At 44.4% G+C, this 16625-nt stretch overlaps 1 protein-coding gene across 1 annotated transcript in view; it reads left to right on the top strand.

The window, feature by feature from the left end:
* LOC135217539 (crossover junction endonuclease EME1-like) overlaps positions 1 to 16625 on the top strand; it is a 161507-nt gene that overhangs the window by 103971 nt on the left and 40911 nt on the right. Inside the window, exons 6-8 of the mRNA XM_064253506.1 lie at positions 9006 to 9191; positions 14746 to 14901; positions 15840 to 16018. Of these exons, the coding sequence (XP_064109576.1) occupies positions 9006 to 9191; positions 14746 to 14901; positions 15840 to 16018 (521 nt within the window). The remainder of the gene's footprint in view (positions 1 to 9005; positions 9192 to 14745; positions 14902 to 15839; positions 16019 to 16625) is intronic.

Here is a 16625-nt window from a genome sequence, read left to right as displayed (position 1 = left end):
ATTTCATGCTTTCAGTGGACCTGAAGGATGCGTATTTCCAAATACCCATCCATCAATCCTCCAGAAAGTACCTCCGCTTCATCCTCGACGGGACGGTGTACCAATTCAGGGCACTTTGCTTCGGTCTCTCAACCGCCCCACAGGTGTTCACGCGAGTGTTCACTCTGGTGTCTGCTTGGGCCCATTCGCATGGGATACGTCTTCTGAGGTATCTCGACGATTGGTTAGTCCTGGCGAGCTCCCGCTCGCAGTTGCTACAGGACAGGGATCGACTACTCGAGCTTTGTCGCGATCTAGGGATCGTGGTGAACTACGAGAAGTCCGATCTCGAACCCAAGCAGAAGATGAAGTACCTGGGTATGCTGATCGACACGGTAGCAGGGCGAGTCTTCCCCGCAGACTCACGGATCAGCAGATTCAGGGAGGCAGCCAACCAGTTCCTGTCTCGGCAGGAACAGGCAGCTCAGCGATGGCAAGTCGTGATCGGACACCTGTCGTCACTCGAGAAGTTAGTCCCTCACGGGCGTCTTCACCTGCGGTCTCTTCAGTGGAGACTAAAGGAGAGTTGGTCACAGGCAACAGATCCCCCAAGCTTTCCAGTGTCGCTGACACCGGAGGTGAGGCAGGACCTAGCCTGGTGGCTGGACGACAGGAACCTCTTAAAGGGAGTGCCTCTGCGCACTCCCCCCCCCGGAGATGCAGCTGTTCTCAGACGCATCGACCGAGGGGTGGGGCGCACACCTGGAGGAGTTGCTGACTTCAGGAGTGTGGGACGAGCACGACAAGCACCTTCACATCAATGTACTGGAACTCAAGGCAGCGTTTCTCGCGCTCCAAGAGTTTCAGGACCGATTGATGGGACACTCAGTGGTGTTGATGTGCGACAACACCACGGTGGTGGCTTACGTCAACAAACAGGGGGGCCTAGTGTCTCTCCCGTTGTACCAGTTGACTCGGCAGGTACACGAGTGGGCCGCGGCTCACTCAATAGAGCTGTCAGCTCGCTACATTCCAGGGAAGAGGAATGTAGTAGCAGACAAGCTCAGCCGTCGGGATCAGGTGATAGGGACCGAGTGGTCTCTACACCAGGACGTGGCGGAAAGGCTCTTCGACCTGTGGGGGCGACCAGTCGTGGATCTGTTCGCCACCCGGCACAACAGAAAACTTCAGGTTTTCTTTTCAGCCGTGCCAGACCCATGGGCAGCTGCAGAGGATGCTCTTCAACATCCGTGGGACAACCTCTTCGCGTACGCCTTTCCCCCGTTCAGCCTGATTCGCAAGGTGATCAGTCGAGCACTGGTCACCCCGAATCTCAGGATGATCCTGGTGGCTCCCAAATGGCCCCAGGCCATTTGGTATCCGGACCTGCTGGCTCTTCTCGCAGGAGAACCGAGAGAGATTCCCCCTTGGCACAACCTTCTCGTCCAGCCACACGTAGAGCGGTACCACCAAACAGTCCAGTCCCTTCGTCTTCATGGCTGGCTGTTATCCACCATCTCTTGCGAACGAGAGGCTTTTCTCGTAGCGCAGCAACAGAGATGGCTGGAAACGTCCGTCATGCCTCTGCAGCTGTGTACCAGGGGAAGTGGGCCATCTTCTGTGGTTGGTGTCGTAGACGGGGTATATCTCCTCTCAGAGCCACTCTTCAGCAGGTAGCGGATTTCCTCATTTTTCTTCGCCGAGAGAAGCTCCTCTCAGTCCCCACAGTCAAAGGATATAGAGCCGCCCTGGCACTAGTCCTGAAACTGAGGGGATTGGATATCTCGAACTCGTTCGAGATCTCCTTGCTCATGAGGAGCTTCGAAAGGTCTTGCCCACCCAGGGAACTCAGGCCCCCTGCGTGGGACGTGACTCTCGTCCTTAGGAGTTTGACTCGAAGACCCTTCGAGCCACTCCAAGAGTCGTCAGGCAGGGATCTGACCCTCAAGACCCTCTTCTTGCTGGCCCTGGCATCGGCGAAGAGAGTAGGGGAACTTCATGGTCTTTCCTTCGATGTACGACACTCCAGGGGATGGGGATCTGTGACGCCCGATTTTGTCCCGAACTTCGTTGCGAAGACTCAGAAACCTTCGGTCCCTGACGACAGGTTCGAGTCTTTCACGATCCCTTCCCTAATGGACTTCACCGATAATGATGCGGATGAGATGCTGCTTTGTCCTGTGAGGGCGCTACGGCGCTATCTGAAGAGAACTCGACACCTCAGGCCTGAGTGTCGACGCCTCTTCGTTAGCACCGGGGTAACCAAGAAAGAGGTATCCAAGAACACTCTTTCTTTCTGGCTGTGTGAGGTCATCAGGAGGGCGTATGAGGCTGATGGTAGTGACGACATCCGTACGTCCCGTCCGAGAGCTCACGAAGTCAGAAGTATTGGCCCGTCATTGGCGTTTCGTAAGAACTTCTCCATGGCGCAGGTCCTGAAGGCAGGTGTCTGGGCTAACCAGACTACCTTCACCTCCTTCTACCTTCGGGATATTGCCCACAGGTCCTTGGATACCTTTTCCTTGGGACCCGTGGTGGCTGCTCAACAAGTTGTGTAGCTAACCCAGACCCTCGCAGGCTGAACAGCATCGAGTCCTGGTGTGACTGTGCGGATGGATGTGAGAATGAGTGAGTGGCTGGCTTCTCTTCCCATCTTTTCCTCCTCCTCTACCTGTGGGCAGAGGGTCACGGTCGTCACTACGCTGGATGAGGACGAGATGCAGGTGAGCTATATGACAGAGCCCCATCCTATCCCTTTCACTAGGGATGGGAGCAGAATATCCACCACGTCCTCCTACAAGGGGGGGGAAGTGGATGCCAACAAGAGACAAACCCATGACTTTATATTTGCTCCTGTACAGGAACAAGTTCTTACATTGCTGGTACGAAGAGACACGCTTGCCTCTCTCTTAGTACTTGGTCCAGAGGTCTGACCATTGATCCTGCGCTGCACACCCCTATCAATCGGACAGAGGCTTGGATCCCTCCCTCGCTCTTACGACCAGGGAGGCATTCCAAGGTTGGGCGAACACCAGTCTGTTCACAAAAGACTCAGATTCCTCCCACCAAGAAGTGAGTCTTCCTATTGTAAAAGGACCGAAGGTTTGTATGCCATGTCGGAACAAATGACAATTTGTCCAAAATTGCATTTTTCCTAACTATACAAACCTGAGGTCCTTTTACAATAGGAACGTTACTAGCGGCAGCTGGATAGGTCGTAAGCTTTCGAACAAGGGGTTCGGTAGTTAACTGCTTGTCCGACAGGCGCGCGCGCGCGACTGGGAGGTAAACAATCACTTTTGCTTAAGGCCCAAGCAAAAACTGCAGAGTGAGGGGTGGCATGAGGTGGGACTATGTGTAAAAGGACCTCAGGTTTGTATAGTTAGGAAAAATGCAATTTTGGACAAATTGTCATTTCACAGTCGCCTAAGTCTGCCCCTGGTTGGTGGTGCCCTGGGGTGCAAGGTAAGAAGTGCGGTAAACTCCGCTCTTCTTTGGAGGTGGATCCTCACGCCCTCTGTTCATCTTGCCGTGGGCGTGAGTGCAGTGTTGATAACCATTGATCAGAGTGTTGTGTTTGGTCTATGGCACATTTGGAGAAGTTTGCTAGTAGAAGAAGGTATCACAGGAAGACTCCTTTACCTGTGGTTTGGGTAAAATGCCCCCCTACCACACCTGTGGTAGCAAACGCATCATCTTCCTACCTCTCCCCTGACAATCGTTCAGTGCTCGCTGCCTCCCCCTCGGGGGAAGCCTCTGCTTCTTCTTCCTCTTCCGATGTGTCAGAGGGGGCTGTGGACCAGGGCAACACTCCTCTCACTCCTAAGGTACTCCTTCAGAGCGATGGGGTGCTCCCCTCACTAACCCGACTGTTTCTTCCACAGGTGATGTGTCAGGTTTGAATCAGGCATGGGCTTTGCTGGGCTTGGTGGGGCCTCCTTCAGTTCATTCTTTGCTGGCACACCTAAACAATACCAGTGCCAGCAATGCAGTGTCCTGTGCTGTTGTCACCACTACTACTCCTACGCTGACTCAGCCAGGTTACTATATGCCACCACACCTGGTCTGGTCTCATCACCTGACTAACATCTTGCCTACTATAGTGATGGGGACTCATCCCCACTACCCAGTGCAACACCTCCCAGCACTTGTAACTACAGTGCCTCCTCCTCCTGTTTTCAAAGTGGCACCTATGCCTGTCCCTATGGCTCCTGTACCTTCTCTGTTGCCCTTGGTGGTGGCAGAGGTGACCCCACCTGCTGTTCCTCTACCTGCTCCTGCCCGTGGACCTGCCATTGCTCCTGTTGCTGGACCTGCTGAGTAGTCTGCTGCCCCTTGGGGGACTCTGAGGTCCAGGAAGGTGTTGTCATCGTCTTCATCGTCGTCTGGCGCCTTCTAACCTCCCTCTTTAAGGCTTCCTGGCCTAAGAAGAGGAAGGTAGCTTCTCTGCCCCAAGAGGTCTGCATCCTCCCCTGGAGAGGAAGCAGGTAGCTCTCTCATTGGCTCTCCTCCTTCAGGAGTAGGAACCATGGCACTGTCCCCAGGGTCTAGTGTCTCAGGAGCCCCACTAGTTCGTTCCCAGGTTTGTTCTCCTGTCTCTAAGTCCAAGGGTGCTGCCTATGGAACCGGAGCTGTGTCGGATGCTCGTTCGTGAGTGTCCCCGAGTGTACGACGCACCAAGGAGGGTCGTGCATCCACATTCACCGGGGAGTCTTCTCTCCATTGTGACAGTGACACAGGGCGAGGGAAGGGACCTAGCTGTGCTGGTGACTCGGTCTCACCTGTGAAGGCCTGGTCTGACTTCATCAGGTGCCTGGATTGATGTCGCTGTTTCTAGGGACAAGACATCGGGTAGGTCCCCTGTTCAGCCTTCTTCACTAGAGGCTTCGGCCTCAAAGAAGGCTGGGATGCATCGTGAGGAGGATGCATGTTCTCTCCAAGCTGGTGGCAGCACTGCTTCACCTGACTCTCACCTATGTTCGCGTTAACAGCAGAGTACGACAAAGACCAGCACTTCAGCAGCATGGCAAAAACCTTTGCAGTCTCCTCGGGAAAGCATCTTGCTGAGGCAGTCATGCTCTCCTAGACCCAAAGTGCCACCACCACCACGGGTAGTTGATCGTGTGTGGCTCATCCCTCCTGATAACGCTGCTGTCGAGATGGATGGGTGCATCTGATCCTCCTCTCCTATTCCCTCTACTTCTTTAGGATACTTTGGGAGGGGTGAGGTGGATAGGAGGAATCCTGCAGAGTGCTCTCTGCAGGATTCAGCATCAGGGACCTCTGCTCCTGGAGGGGTTTTATGGTCCCACCAGACATATGCCCACGTCGTTGAGGAAGGATCAAGGGGGTCAGGTGAGGGTCTCCCTCTGGCAAGAGCAGATCATGAGGACCAGTCTTTCAAGGGACTTGAGGGTCCTTTGCCCAGAACCTTCGCCTAGATCGTAGTGCTGATTTGTCAACACAATGATCTCAGGAAAACAACTGTGGCCTCTTCTTCTGGTGACTGCCTCTCGCGTCTCAAATCCTTCTGGGGTCCCAAAAAAGAACCCAAGGTTTTGATGGGGCTGCCATGGTCTGTGCTTGCTGACGGAGTGTTGAACCAGGTGAACAATCTTCTCTCAGGGCAAGAGAATTCACCTAGGTCCAACCGATCAGACAAGCTGCTTCCTCCTCTACCTCGCCAGAGGCGTTTCTATATGCCCTCAGAGAGGTCTATGCCAACTAAGTAGGTTGACCCGGATCTGGTTTGCTGGGGTCCTGGTCTGTCGCTGCAGCACCTGACTTGTGATAGTGTATCTCTCTCACAGCAGGAAGGAGTGACCCTGGAGACTACCGCTGTGACAGCTCTCCAGGCAGTCTCTTGGTTAGACTTGTGGTCCTTCACAGTGTCTAAGGTTGCTGCTCCTTCTGGAGCTATTGTTCTAGGAGAAGACTCAGCCTTTTGGGGGACTGTGCCAGTCTGGAGGTAGGATTATTACCTACCTAGCCCACCAGACAGCAACCCTGTGGGCAAACCTGCATCTCAAGGGTAGGGACATTGTTCTCTCTCGTGTAACCAGGTCTCTCGGTCCCGGTGGGTACTGACCTTACGTAATGGACATTTGCTGATTTCTGCCTCTCTCTTCAACTGAGAGCAGGTAGACGCTGCGGTAGACAAGTGTTGGGATGACAACAAAGACCACCTTGTCCACCAGGCAGTGGCGATGGCGAAGACTTTTGGGTCTGCGCTCCACTGCAGTTAGACCTTCTAGGCTAGCCGCCACTTTGTCAGCCTCACAGAAGTCCTCTTCTTCTAAAGGGTCTCGAGAAACAACCCAGCCTCTTCGAAAAGAGTACAGTCACACCCCTTTCAGCTCTCCTTGCCTTTGGGAAAGGGGAAGTAAGGGAAAGAAGAAGAAGGGGAAATGCTAGGGATGGCATTCCCCCTCCAGGTGCTGCCACTGGTTGGGGGTGCCTATAGAGTCATTGGGCAACACGGCAGTGATACCGAGCAGAGACCTGGGTGGCGGATCTCCTTTGGGAGGGATATCTACTTCCCTTCGAGTCTCCGCCACCTCTCACCAACCACCCAGTCTGTCTACAGTCCTACCTAGAAGGATCACAGAAGCACCTAGTGCTGTTGCAAGAGGTGCAGAAGACGCTGAGCAAAGGCTCAGTGGAAGTCGTGTCAGACAGGTCTCTGGGGTTTTACAGCCAAGTCTTTCTTGTAGAGAAGGCTTTGGGGGCCTGGAGACCTGTCATAGACCTCTCTCGCCTGAACCGATTTGTTCACCGGACTCGGTTCAAAATGTGCTTACCTCTATCAGGGAGAACAACTTCATGTTTACAGTGGACTTGGAGGATGAGTATTTCCAGGTACCAATCCATCAGTCTTCCCACAAGTACCTTCACTTCATCGTCGGGGAGACAGTGTACCAATTCAGGGCACCCTGCTTTGGGCTTTTGACCGCTCCCCAGGTGTTCACGAGTGTTCACCCTGGTCTCAGCTTGAGCCCATTCGCATGGAATGTGTCTTGAGGTATCACAACAATTGGCTGGTCCTGGAGGACAGGGGTTGTCTTCTCGAGTTTTGTCACGATCTATGGATCAGGTTAAATCTCTAGAAGTCCGATCTCAAGCCCAAGAAGAGGACAAAGTACCTGGGCATGCTAATAGACATGGTAACTGCAAGAGTCTTCCCCTCAGACTCTTGTATCAGCAGGCTCAGAGAGGCAGCGCAACTGTTCCTGTCATGACAGGAGCAGTCTGCTTGACAGTGGCAAGTCATGATAGGTCACCTGTCGTCTTTGAAGAAGCTGGTCTCTCATGGGTGTCTTCACCTTCAGTCACTCAAATGGAGACTGAGGGAGTACGTACTGGTCGCAGTCCTGAGACCCTCAGTCCTCTCTTGTTCCCCTCCCGCAGAAGGTGAGAGAGGACTTGCACTGGTGGCTCAATGACAGGAACCTCTTAATAAAAGTGGTTCTCCGCACTCCCCCTCCGCACGTGCTTCTGTTTTCAGATGCATCAACCTAGGGAAGGGGTGCACACCTGGAGGAGTTGCTGACTGCAGGGGTATGGAACTGTCATGACAAGCACCTTTACATCGACATCCTGGAACTCAAGGCAGGCTTCCTGTCTCTCCAAGAGTTTCAGGAGTGTGTGATGGGACACTCGGTGGGATGAGTGACACTAGCACAGTAGTGGCATACGTCAACAAGCAGGGGGACTCACCTCTGTAGTGCGTCACCAGTTGACAGTGCAGGTGCACAAGTGGGCCGTAACCCATTCAGTAGAGCTGTCAGCCCAGTACATTCCATGCAAGAAGAATGTAGTGGCAGAACAGGCTCAGTCACCAGTATCAGGTGATAGGAACCAACTGGTCCCTACCTTCAGGATATTGCCCACAGGTCCTGGACACATTTTCTATGGGACCGGGTGTGTTTGCTCAACAAGTTGTGTAGCTTACCCAGCTCCTCTTAACTGGACAAGGTCACATCCTGCCTCGTTATATTGGTATGAATGAGCATCACTGCATAGTGACTGGCTCTCCTTTCATATCTTTCATCCTACTCTTTCCCTGCGGGCAGAGAGTACGTGGACCGATACATGGTGGACTGGGCAGTAAATGTAGGTAAGACTCTCCTTAGAGTATCCTTTCTATTTCCTTTGACTAGTAAATAGAAGCAAATATCCTCCTCTTCCCTTAACAAGGCAGGGAAGAGGGCTATGCCATAAGACAAACCCATTGCTGGTTTTTGCCTTACTGTGTCCAACTTTAGGGATCTTTGCTGTCTCATAAGTAGGATTCAGCCTCTCCCTTATGAGTAAACCCAGAAGACTGACTCTGATTTTGCAGTTCCTAACTCCCACCAGATGCCAATAGCTGGATATCCTTCCTACGACCGGGAGGGAAGTCCAAGGTAGACTGAACCCCTGTCAGTTCTTGGAGGGTTACTCAGATTCCACCCACCAATCAGTGAGTCTTCCTATAGTAAAGGACTGAGGGTTTGTATGTTGTGTAGGAACAAATCACAATATTTGAAAGTAAATAATAAAATTGTATTTTCCTTAACTGTACAAACCTGAGGTCCTTTACTCTAATTGCCCACCTCATGCTACCCCTCAGTCTGCTACTTAGGCCAAAAGCAAATTGGAATGTTTACGTTTGGTCGAGAGGGACTCCCAACGACCGGACTGGTAGTTAACTACAAAATTGCCTTGTTTAAGATTTCAGTGGCTGTGTCCAGGCTTCGCCTCAAGTAATTCTTATAGTAAAGGACCTCAGGTTTGTAAAGTTAGGAAAAATACAATTGGCATTTAAAAATTTTAAATTTTTATTTAATAAAGTTATTCTTTCTGCTAAAGACTATAAAAATCTAACTGATTATTCTAACATTCTCAAGTTTGCTTTTACTCTGTGTTTCTTTTTTACTAATAATGAATAATGCTGAGAAGTTATGCTTTTATTATAGGCTTTAAATTTTATGACAATACGTACATGGAATGCAGATATATAAAACGTTCATTCTTTTTCTTGTTAGGTTGAATCTCCTGTTGTTACAAAGAGAAAACTAAAATCGTATGAGGTTAGGGAAGAGAAAGAAGCTAAACGCAAGGAGCGGGAGGCTTTGAAACAGAAGCGAGCATTAGAGAAAGCAGAAGCAAAAGCGCAAAGGGAGGCAGAAAGAACATCACGTAAAGCAATGAAACCAGGAGAGTGTTTGAAGGTAAGAGACCAAAAGTTGTAACATTTTGTAGGTAATTCAGTGGTCGCATGCTAAGATCCTTGTCGATGGTTTGACTTCTCTCTTCCATTAAAGTTTTGTCTTTATTGCCTATGTTCAGGAATTGAATGAGTGTTATTATTTCTTTTAAACGTGTGTTGAACACTTGTCATTGTTCATCAGTATAAAACTATTCCTTCAAAAGTACAAATGGTAATACAGTGCAGTAGTTAAGTGTAAAATTATCCCCTAAAGTCAGAAAAGGAGCACATTAAAAATGTTATCAATATCAAGAGTACACCAACAGTGGTTAATAGTGAGGAATGGTTACTGCTTTTGAGTGGAGGTACCACTTGAAATAATTTGATAGCTCATACAACAACTATATATTTGATATAGTCTGGTATAATTATTGGGAATATTTTTTAGCTAACTTCCTTTATAAATGAATACTGAAGCAGGTAGGGACACCGTAATTCATCAGTTTTCACCCATGTAACCAGAGGTCGCTCAATGCCACATGCAACATGTTTACTGGTACTGTATATGATTGTTCTACAGCCAGTTCAAAGCGTTGATGTTAACTATTTGATTTTTAAGCAATATCAGCAGTTTGTTTTGTTTTACATGAAACACAAAAAATAACAGAAATTTTAAACAGTTTTACATACAGAAAACGATGAGAAATAAATATAAATGAAGAATGAAATGAATAATGAACATTTAACATCACTCTTACCTTTATGGAAGGTGCTTGTTGGCGTATGGAAGACAGAGAGTAGCGAAGAGGGAGGAGAGGTTATTGTTTGGAAGGGGAATCCCCCTCCAGAAGGACTTCAAGTATCATGAACCTATCTGTTTTTACTTCTCTACATTTTTTAGTGGCACTGTCTGAGGTTAGTTCCCTACTTTGTTTTTTACTGGCATTAGGACCAGCTTGAGAATCACTGGACCCCTGTCAAATAACAAAACTGTCCAGAAACATTTGTTTCTGATGTCTCTTCAATATCTGCTTAAAATGATACAAAGCATTGTCAATAAACATGTTAAAGACACAGATTGCAATGTCTTTGGTAGGATGGTATGTCTCTAAAAAAAATTTGTATATCACTCCACTTCACAAACATTTCTTTAATTATTGAAGTAAGCACAGTATCCCCTCTTCCTCCTCCTCCTCGGATTCCTCATCTGCTGTCTGTTGCTTTTCCTGCTGAAGGTCTTGCAACTTTTCAGTGGTTAGCTCTTCCCTGTGGGCATCCACTAACTCTTCCACATCCTCACCACTCACATCCAAGCCCATGGACTTTCCCAGAGACACAGTAGATTCCACAACAGGTGTATGGTCATCGGGCTCAGCCTCAAACTCTTTGAAATCCTTCTCGAGATAACACTGGCCACAGTTTTCTCCAAGGAAAGTTCATTGTCTTGGAAGCCACTCCCTGCAAAGCCTTACCTATAAGGCTTATGCAGTTGAAGATATTGAAGTGATCCTTTCAGAACTCTTAGGGTCAATTCAGTGTCGGAGGTCACATAAAAGCACCTTTGAAACAGTGACTTGGTGTAGAGTTTCTTGAAGTTAGAAATGACTTGTTGGTCCATGGGCTGAATGAGAGGAGTGGTATTAGGGGGCAAGAACTCCACTGTGATGAATTTAAATTCATCCAGCAACTGGTCTTCCAAGCCAGGAGGATGTGCAGGAGCATTGTCCATTACCTGGAGGCACTTGAGGGGCAATTGATTTTCTTGCAGGTATTTTCGCACACTCGGGCCAAACACTTCATTGACCACTCAACGAAAATTTGCCTCATGACCCATGCCTTTTTATTAGCGTTCCACATTGCAGGCAATTTATTCTTGATCATATTGTTTTTCTTGAACACTCAGGGAGTTTCAGAGTGATACACATAGGAGCTTCACTTTGAAATCCCCACTGGCATTCCCACAGACCAAGAGTTTTAGCTTATCTTTCATAAGCTTGTGCCCTGGCAATGAACTTTCCTGCATGATGTAGGTCCACTTTGGCATTTTTTTTTCCAAAACAGGCCTGTCTCATCAGAATTGAAGACCTGTTGAGGGAAGAATCCTTCAGCTTCAAGATACTCTCTGAATTCATCAACAAATTCTTCGGCAGCATGTTTATCTGAACTTGCAGCCTCCCTATGCCATACAACACTGTATGCCTGTTCACTTTCTGAATTTTTCAAACCAGCCTCTGTTGGCCTTGAAATCACTAAGAGCAGCACTTGTTGTTGGCATTTTCTTACTTAAATCAGCATGCAACATCCTAGCTTTTTCACAAATGATTGCTTCAGACACACTATCCCTCACTAGCTGTTTTTCATTGATCTACACCAACAGCAGCTTCTCAACATCTTCCACTAGTTGCAATCTCTGTTTCGATTATGATAAGACCCCTTTCTCAACATCAGCTGCCTTGATTTCATGTTTCTTTGCTAGAATAGAGCTGATTGTCGACACTTACTTGCCGTACATCCTAGCAAGATCAGCTACATGTGCACCACTTTCATACTTAGCTACAAGTTCTTTCTTGAATTCAATTGTATTTCTGGTCTTTTTTACCAAAAGGCTGGCACTTGCAACTTTCTTTGGCCCCATGATGGCTTCTTTGCAGTGAGTTTTAACAGAAAAATTAGCACAAGACGCAACAAACTGTGGTGATGCAGACTACAAGCACAGTGATCCTTGGTCAGTGAGAAACAAAGCCAGAATTGGTCACAAGAGAAGACAGAATGCTTTGTTTGGATATGTGAGATGGGGCCCGGTCACACGCTGGGCCCCGGGTGGAGCGTTTCTGAGTGTATGAAAACCAAGGAAATGCATGATGACTGAGACAAAATTTCATAGAAAAAAAGTCTATGAAAACCGATGCATACAAAAAGAGAGGCGTACAAAAACCGAGGTTTGTTGTATAAACATTTTTAGTGGGTTTTTCGTGAGTTTTACCAACAAAATAGACAGTTTTAAGTGTTTGTGGATTCTAGCTATTTGTTGGGGGATCTGGTACACATTCCCGGTGAATACGGGGGAACACTGTAATCCCCATAATTTGTACCATCCACTTGCACCAATTTGAGCTAAATTTCCATGGAATATTAGAGATTATTTTCAAGTACTATTTACAAAGCTCATCACATCAACAACTCTTGCAATCTAGTCTCTGTCAAAGATTCAATAATGGTACTAAGCAATGCTCCCTCATTTCTCTTCTTTCTAAGTTTGAAGACAGAGGTCTCATGAGTATCACAATCAATAACAGAACTTAAATTGAGATCAGTCGTGCTGAGTTCATGACCAGAATCAGGGTTTTTCTGTATGACACTGAAAATTGAAAGGTCATTGTAAAAGTCTTACTACTTACTACAAACTTACAGCATAGGCATTTAGGTTTTCTGCCCACAAAAATTTTAAAATTCTGCTGACACATTTTAAATTTAGTTTTTGTATTGAATATATTTATCTAACACACTTATAATCACTTAGAATAAACCCTTGAGAGCAGCCCCAAGAGAGAGAAGAATGTTAACTTAGTAACACATTTTTTATTGGTATATTATTTATTGGTATTTAATGCTGTTCCAAATTAGCATACCATATATGCTGAGTTATAAGGCGACCTTTCAACGTTAAAAAAAATCTTCCACAAAATAGGGCCCATCTTATACAGAGTATAAAAAGCAAACTGAAGTGTCAATAGTTGTGTCAATAGTTAACTACTGTCACAACTATTGACGCTGTAAACAAAACAAGTGTAATAACAGTAAAAACCATAGGTAATTCAAGTGAATCACTAGCAACACAACTATTGATACTGTAAGTTACCATATTTAGACATTACAATGAATGAGCTGTCACTTTGATACCAGCTTTATCCAGAGTGTCATTATTATAAGGTAATAATATTAGACAATTTTGTTATTGATGCTTATTATACAATGCCCTTTTAACAATAATAGATAGTTTGAAGTTACTGAAAGGGTAAATTTGGGTAGTCTAACTTTCTTGTTTACGAAACATAGCCATGTTCGTAGTTACCATTCGTGCTTGACTTATGAACCTTGTTGTTTACTAAAGGCCAATATTTCCTTGGTAGTAATTTGTAATTAAACTGAAGGGTTTTGTGATATTGACAGTTCCCCAGTTATCCATAATATCAGGGTTCTTTCCAGCTTTAAAGGAATAGTACATTAATTTGAATCTACATTGGTCTCCCCGTATTCGTGGGGGATGCGTACTTGACAACCCCGCGAGTAGTTGGAACCCCCATAAAAATGCTTTAAACCTCCTATTTTGTTAGTTAAAGCTCAAGAAAAACCCACTAAAATTTTCATACCTGGTTTTTTAATAGTTCTATCACAAAAAAGTGCATTATGTTGAAATTGATTAAAAAAAAACCAGGAATTTGTTGATATTTCTCATAGAATAATATTGCAGTAGGTGAATTTTCTGCAAATAATCCGGGGAAATGTTCCAGAGAGAAATCTGCGAATCCAAAGAACGTTAATTGGGGGGGGTCCACTGTACTTTCAACAGATATTACTCCGCCGATAGTGGCTTAACAGACATTGAGCATTTGTTGTGATATTTACTGTATATTTTTCCTTTGGGAATACAAAAGTATTATTTTCATAATGGTGAGCTTTGCTAAACATTTAAAAATCTCAAAGGTACTGAATTCACACATTTTTTGTACATTAATTCCAATACTATTATTGAGTTTATTTATGTAACGGTGAACATACCTCCAATCTACATTTTTACACGAAAAGTGCGGGGTTGTCTTATACATCAGTTGCCTTATAAACTGGCTTATACGTTATTCAACTCTTGTTATTTTTAAATGATGTCATATTGCCTCATGCATTATTTCTTATAAAATTAAGCATTCTGTACTTAGACCTAAGTAAATATTGGTATATATTCTCTTCCTAGTTTATTTTTAACAATTATTTTATAATGTTTCTACCATATTGCACATTACCATTTTTATAACCCTAAGGGTTTAAAACTGCATGTTGTATGGTTTGAATGAAGAGTGTTAAAAAAACTTAGTATATACAGTGTATAAACAGGGCCAGTGCTAGGAATTGTGGGGCTCAATTAGAATGTTATAGAAATTAAGACTATTTTTTTTGTCTAATATAAATATGATTTTCCAAGTAAAAATTTTCTGTTAATATAGTATACATAACAATGTAAGGAATAATATTTCCTCATGCTTCATTTCATGTTTTCGGTATTGGTTTAATCCTCTTAGAATACAGAAAAGTCTTCAAACGGTAACTCTGGCATGGTGCCTCCTTAAAGTGCAGGGCCCAGTTTAATGCAATTGTTCAAATAGGCTTAAACTGGTCTTGTGTATAAACACTAAATAATTCGTGCAAGCCATAAATCTAAGCTCAGATATACAAAGTATAATATTGTATCATTTATGTGAAAACCATAAAGTGAAGCTTAGATTCTAGAAAACCTGTACGGTAAGGATGTTTGGAGATGTGAAATTTTAGAGTCTAGATGTTTGAATTTCTTTTGTTAACAGTATATCAAAGTTCAACTAGATCGTCATTTACTGGAGCTACCTGAGGGAAGTCAAGTTTTGAGTCACCTTCAAACTGCAGATCTTCGATATGAGGTTGTAGATTCTCTTGTCCCTTATGTAGCCAGTTTTGTAAGGATTGATCCACTTTCTTTGCAGGTTTGTATTTTCTGATGTGTTAGTTTTACTTAGTAAAATATTTTTAATATATTTAGAGAGAATGTATGTGAAGTGTCAATGTCAGTGAAGTTGCCTATTTCATTTAAGTTGAGATTAGATTGTGAATCCTTGAAAATAGGATAAAATATTAATATTGAATGTTGATCATTCCCAGGAGAAGTATCAGTTATTCTAGATATCTTTTTCAAACCATAGCTTTAGTTGTACTCTTCATTGAAAACTATTTGTCACTTATGTAGGTTTATTAACTAGAAAAGGTTATAAAGACCAGGTTGACAGACAGCCCTGTGTTCTCATGCGCTACCAGCAGAATGGGAAAGGATTTTGAAGAATTATTCTTTTTCTGACTTAAAGTTGATGTTTGATCTGAGAAAAGATTTCTGTCTTGAGTTAAGGTATCAGTGAAATCTGGTTAGTAATAAGGTAGTAATGGGAAACAGTTGGTTTTATTTGACTCCAACCTTTTACATGTCATAAGCACAGCAGGCTACGAGTCATTACAATAGTAAAATGTATTGTATCCTATTTGCTCTTTGGATTAAGTAGATCAAGTACAGCATGTACAGTATAAGTAAACTGGTTATTCAAGTCTTACAGTGTTAATAGATCATCAGAATTTCTTTATCTTGTGTTAATTAAAAGTCATATTTTAGGATAAGATTAAAATATTTAGGCATGGTGTGAAATTGTTTGATATGCTTTCATGCATTATATTCAACAGATTTATGAATTAACTGAACAAGTTCTTAAATGAAGTATACGTTTAGTGTAATTTACATAACAGAGGCAAAGAGAGGTAGGATGTTAGATTTTTTTGCTTTAAACTAAAAGAAATTATGTTAGGATTTTAGGGAATAATTTTTACACTACTTCCAACTTCTGAGTGATAGTATCTTGCGCTTATTGAATTCTTGCAGGAAACGTTAGCTGAAGATGCTGTTATAATTGTACCATTGAAAGACTTCATAGAACTTGTTGATAGGCAAGTGTTTCATAATGGGGTAGCAGGTCTCTGTGAAAAGTGCAAGGAGTGGAAGAGAGGACTTTCAGTCCCAAGACTTACTCTTGTAGTAGCAGGTGTCCAGACATACTTAAGGTAATATATCAAGCAAAAATAAGGTAATGTACTCTTAGTCAACATGAACCATGTGATTTTGTTCATCTGTTTATTAAAGTAAATCATATCTTTTGTATTTTCATTAGATAATGTGCTTTGCTTATCATATACTGCTTAACTGCTATATTATGTCTTGTGTGGACCATAATTGTAAAGTGTCTTATGAATTACAAACTATCATTTTACATATATTTTTGTTTTGTTAAGTGTGAATAGAACAAGTTCAGGAGAGCTGTTACCCTGTGAGGTTGGTGGTTAGTGATGGGTAAGACCAGCACTTGGAAGTCAGTTGCATCCTTTTTCATTGATCTCAGTCTCAGACTTGATTCACTAAGAGATTTGTGTGAATACAAGGGCTCTTCCAACGACATTTCTCTATACAATCTTTTCATCTTTTCAGCTTTATTGGTATTTCATCATCATTTTTATTTTTATTTATTATTGTGAGATTTTATCTGTCTTCACATTACTGTGTAGGATGTTGGAAGTTGTATGAGTCAGGGTGAGTTGTGTGTGATGAAAAACCCATGAATCATAATTAGTTTTAATGTTCAGTTCTGTATTGCCCTAGATGGCACATTTCTTT

Source organism: Macrobrachium nipponense, chromosome 7 (assembly GCF_015104395.2).
Source record: "Macrobrachium nipponense isolate FS-2020 chromosome 7, ASM1510439v2, whole genome shotgun sequence".
Taxonomy (NCBI): domain Eukaryota; kingdom Metazoa; phylum Arthropoda; class Malacostraca; order Decapoda; family Palaemonidae; genus Macrobrachium; species Macrobrachium nipponense.
Note: the sequence above shows the minus strand (reverse complement) of the source record. Positions and strands in the feature narration are given on the sequence as shown.